This window comes from Pinus tabuliformis, chromosome 2_1, assembly GCF_031772625.1.
Source record: "Pinus tabuliformis cultivar Carrire ecotype Pingquan chromosome 2_1, CPIR1, whole genome shotgun sequence".
In the NCBI taxonomy this organism is placed as follows: domain Eukaryota; kingdom Viridiplantae; phylum Streptophyta; class Pinopsida; order Pinales; family Pinaceae; genus Pinus; species Pinus tabuliformis.
In genome coordinates, this window is record NC_142299.1 from 651043528 (window position 1) to 651045465 (window position 1938).

The 1938-nt window shown below is 37.2% G+C and overlaps 1 protein-coding gene across 1 annotated transcript; it reads left to right on the top strand.

The window, feature by feature from the left end:
- Window positions 1–946: 946 nt before the first annotated feature.
- LOC149202260 (uncharacterized) lies at window positions 947–1357 on the top strand. The gene has a single exon (XM_089401533.1). It carries the CDS (start codon window positions 947–949, stop codon window positions 1355–1357), a length of 411 nt encoding a protein of 136 aa, XP_089257659.1.
- The last annotated feature ends 581 nt before the right edge of the window (window positions 1358–1938 follow it).

The following is a 1938-nucleotide window of genomic DNA, read 5'->3' on the forward strand; positions in this document are numbered from 1 at the left end:
AAAAAATAATTACAACATGATAGAAAGAGAGTGGTTAGCTATGGTGTATCCATTACAGAAGTTCAGGAATTATTTGTTGGAAGCACACTTTAAGATGTTCAAAGATCATTCTGCACTAAAGTACTTGGTGAATAAGCATGTTCTAGGAGGGAATATCTATTGATGGTTGTTATTATTCCAATATTATGACTTCAAAGTTATAGTAAATCCAATAATATTGAATGTTGGGCCTGATCACCTATCCAAAATAGAGAGAAGAGAAGAACCTACGAATATTGAAGATAATTTTCCCATGCACAGTTGTTTGCAACAAAAGTCATAGATAATCACTTCACAGATATTATTCCTTTTTTGTTCCCAATAATGGCACCCGCAAAGTAAACTACAAAGCAAAAGAAGGAATTGGTGGTTCGAGTAGCTAATTTCTCGCTGATTGCGAGACACTTGTATAAAATGGGATGAGATGAAGTATTACACAGATGTGTCCTTAAGCACAAAAGACAGAGCATTATGATGGAATCTCATGGAGGATTCACAGGTGGGTATTATGCAGGAAAATACACTGCACAGAAGACTTTGAGAGCCAAGTTATGGTGGCCTACAATGCATAAGAAAGCAAAATACTTTTGTCAAGCATGTGATGTATGTCAAAAGGACAGGAAAGCCATCCAGAAGAGATGAAATGCCACTAGTACCATAGGTGACTTTGCAAGATTTTGATAAATGGGAAATTGACTTTGTTCAACCTATCAATTTGTTGGGGAAAAGGGTTGGTGCAAGGAATATCATCATCCTGACTAATTATTTGACAAGGTGGGTCGAGGTGAAACCAGTTAAGGATTACAGCGTAGAAACTGTTTCGAAGTCCATTTTTGAATATATATTATCCAGATTTTGTTGTACAAAGATATTGATGAACGATTAGGGGACACAATTTTTGAATAAGATGATTGAAGCACTAACTGAGGAATTTCCAATTTACCATCAGAGGAGCACTCTCTATCATCCTCAGGAAAATGGGATAGTGAAAGCTTTTAATAAGATTTTGGAGAATGCATTGTCCAAGGTGTGCAACATAAATAGAGATGATTTAGAATTGAGGATTCCAGCGATGTTGTGGGAATACAGAACAACATGTAAGAAATTGACTGAGCATAGACATTTCAAGTTGGTATATGGACAAAACGTAGTTATGCCTATGGAATACATTGTGCCAAGTCTGAAAATTGCAACTATCACAAATATGGCAGACCCCAACATGATTAAGGAAAGAATGTCACAGATACTAGATTTAGAAGAAGACAGATTTATAACAAGATTCCATCAGCAGGTGCAGAAAACAAAGGAAAAAGCTTGACATGACAGGAACATCAATAAGAAGATATTTCATGAGGGGGATCTTGTATTATTATATGACAGTAAGTTCGCGAGGTTGCCAGGGAAATTCAAAACGCATTGGTTGGGGCCATATATCATCAAGAACATTTCATATCGTGGCATCATTCATCTCGCAAAGTTGAATAATCAGATGATTCTAGGGTGAGTGATGATAGTAGAGTGAAGATATATAGGCAAGATTATGTCTCTGGAGCTTTGCGCTGAAAAATGAAGTGGAGGAAGTTTTAGTACCACCTATTGTTGAAAGTGGGCATATGACTATAAACTACTCTACAGGAAGAGACTTCCCCGAAGCAATATTACTGCGCGATACTAGGGAGTATGACGATGTCTGAAGGAGCTGCGATGAAGAAGAGGTGATTGAACCAAAAGGGAAATCTCACAAAGTTAGCAGGAAATATGACTGTTGGAAGGAAAATGCGCATTGTTAGAAGGAAATTACCATTGAGGGGCGTGGGAGAAAACTAATTATGAAGCACAACTAGTTGTATCTATCCCATACCTGCATTAAATGAGCCAAATCTAAGCCAATCATGAGAT

Bases quoted from the DNA above. Each gene is read 5' to 3' on its own strand.
- LOC149202260 (XM_089401533.1), top strand. From the start codon at position 947: ATGATTGAAGCACTAACTGAGGAATTTCCAATTTACCATCAGAGGAGC.